This window comes from Pygoscelis adeliae, unplaced genomic scaffold, assembly GCF_000699105.1.
Source record: "Pygoscelis adeliae isolate BGI_AS28 unplaced genomic scaffold, ASM69910v1 Scaffold298, whole genome shotgun sequence".
Lineage (NCBI taxonomy): Eukaryota > Metazoa > Chordata > Aves > Sphenisciformes > Spheniscidae > Pygoscelis > Pygoscelis adeliae.
In genome coordinates this window covers 3,879,692-3,881,985 of record NW_008825303.1, presented here as the reverse complement: position 1 = coordinate 3,881,985, position 2,294 = coordinate 3,879,692, and the positions used below count along the sequence as shown (strand labels likewise).

General features: G+C 53.7%; 1 protein-coding gene across 1 annotated transcript in view; it reads right to left on the bottom strand.

The window, feature by feature from the left end:
* The window catches only part of SNUPN (snurportin 1), a gene marked incomplete at its 5' end in the record, with an annotated part of 7,904 nt that overhangs the window by 4,112 nt on the left and 1,498 nt on the right, over positions 1–2,294 (bottom strand). Inside the window, one exon of the mRNA XM_009330116.1 lies at positions 470–550. Within this exon, the coding sequence (XP_009328391.1) occupies positions 470–550 (81 nt within the window). The remainder of the gene's footprint in view (positions 1–469; positions 551–2,294) is intronic.

Here is a 2,294-nt window from a genome sequence, read left to right as displayed (position 1 = left end):
TCCCCCCGCCCCCCCCCCCCCCCCCGCCCCGGGGCAGGAGGCAGTACCAGCTTTGGCCTTAGAACTGTCAGCTGTCCACGCTGAGCCACGTGGATGTGAGCTACGCTGCTTCTGGAGGCGGTCCGGGTGTCCGCATCAACCCTCTCTTCCCCAAGGGCTCTTTCAGACAAGAGTCAACAGCAGTAAAGGCAGCCCAAACACAGGGACCACTACCGTTTAACTCTCGCTAGTGAGTTTTGGTTGGACGCGGCCTGTACCTGGTGACAGGGTAACAGATCAGCCACGTGCATAAAAAAAGGCAGCCATCCCCCATACACGGAAACGACAGCGCAGCTCAGCAAGCTTCCCGCAGGCCTCAGGAGAGCACAGTTCCCAAACGAAGGGGCTGCGCCTCCCTCCAAGCACTGGCAGATGCGCAGCGGGGCTGTCTCTAAGGCTGAGGTCCAGGCCCCCGCCTGCGTGTTCTCACCTCGAAGGGGAAGTCCATAGCCAGCACCTTACACAGGCTGTCCGAGGAGCAGGGGAAGTTCTGCAGGCCCACAAATTTGAACTGGAAGAGTAAGAGAAGGTTAGAAGAGACAACTGCATGGCCTGAAGCACAACAAGTCACCGAATCGAGCACTGGTGTGGAGGCAGCTAAGGAAGAAGGATTTCCCCCAGCGCAAGATCCAGCATGAGAGAGACGGGGTGAGGGGCAGGCGTCAGGTGAAGTAACCAGAGAGGAGATCTCAAGCAGGGACCACATCGTTAAACTGCTGGCCTTCCTGCCGCAGGGTATCGGGGGCCCAAAAGCAAAAATAGGCTGAGAAGAGGATTAGACCAGCTCCTGAAAGGCAGGTCCCCTGGAGGCCACGAACTCCATGGCCTAGGTACAACCACTGGCTGATGAAGTCAGAGGGAGCGTGACAGGTATCCCCAATTCCTTACTCTTTCCATAGCGACTGCTCTCCGTGATTACTAGGGGTTATTGGGACAGACAGACCTCCGATGCGATTCAGAACAGCAATTCGTACGCAAACCCCAGATCTAGAGACAAAACGACAGGACCGAGCTGTCCACCGGTGCGGATCATATCCCACTAAAGTGACTGGAAGTGCCTGCATGAAAACCTACAAAAATCACCCTAGGCACCAGAGAGGACGGGGTGGGAAAAAATCTTTAGAGATGGTCCCCGCCATCCCTCCAGCAATGCTGGATAAAGCACGTACATCGCTGCAGCTTCACAAGTCTCATTGCAGTAACAGAAGACGACCTTTAAAAGAAGACCGGGGGATTGCCACCACAATGTCCAGACAGCACGAAATCTAGAGTGCCCAGAAAGATCTATTTCAAGTATTTTATCGTCCCAGTTCCAAATGACCCGCTCTCTGGCATTTAATGAGAGATGCGGGTGGCAGAGATTCAGCACACGGCTCCCACATGCTCCCGATACCTTTTTTCCGAGCATCTAAGGCTTCAGGAAGGACTTTCCAGGCGAGCTGGCCCCGAGATGCTCTTTTAACCAAAATAGAAAATGATGACCTCTGGGCAGGATGCAAAGCAGACAGACGTCTGCTCCAGGCTGCTGGCTCAGCCAAGCCAAGCAAATCCTTCCACCCGGGAAATGAAAGCTGAAACGTTTTTTTTTCTTCAAATACGGATCCCTTCGCCGCTGGCAGAGGAGCGGTCATCCCCGTTTACGACCGACCCGCTCAACCCACAGGAGCTGCTCTGCTTACCTGTGCCTGAGCACGCACGGGGGCCGCGCAGCAATCGGGTCCCGCTTTGCAAACCGTGCTCCATAAGCCAGGCTGCCAAATCTCTTATGTCTGTCCCCAACAATCACTTTCCAAGCTGCTGTGGGTTCTAGGTCTGACCTCCACGTGTAAGTCTTCAAAGGAAGACTTTGTATCCTTCCTCAGCAGGGACCCCGGGTGGCAATCCAGCATCTAGCCCGACAACTTCAATGATTAGTCTAAGCAGGAGGGAAGGCTGAAGCTTTACGAGCTCACAAGACTACGCAAGAACAAATCCCATTGTAGTCGGGCTGCCGACCGACGCCGCCCCTGTAGAAACCACACTGGTTTTCCATTCCGTTTCAAAGGAAAGCTAAAAAGGGCATGGACGTTAGCTGATACCCTGCAGTCTGATCTCCCCTCGGCACTTCGGCTGAGGGAAAAAAAAAAAACCAAAACCAAACCCACACTCATTTACAATACTCAGTGGTTCTATTTACTATTTCCTGAGCATGGCAGCCCATGTCGTCAGAAGTACATTTTGAAGCCTGAGCTGTGAAGGGGGGAAAAAAAAAGAAA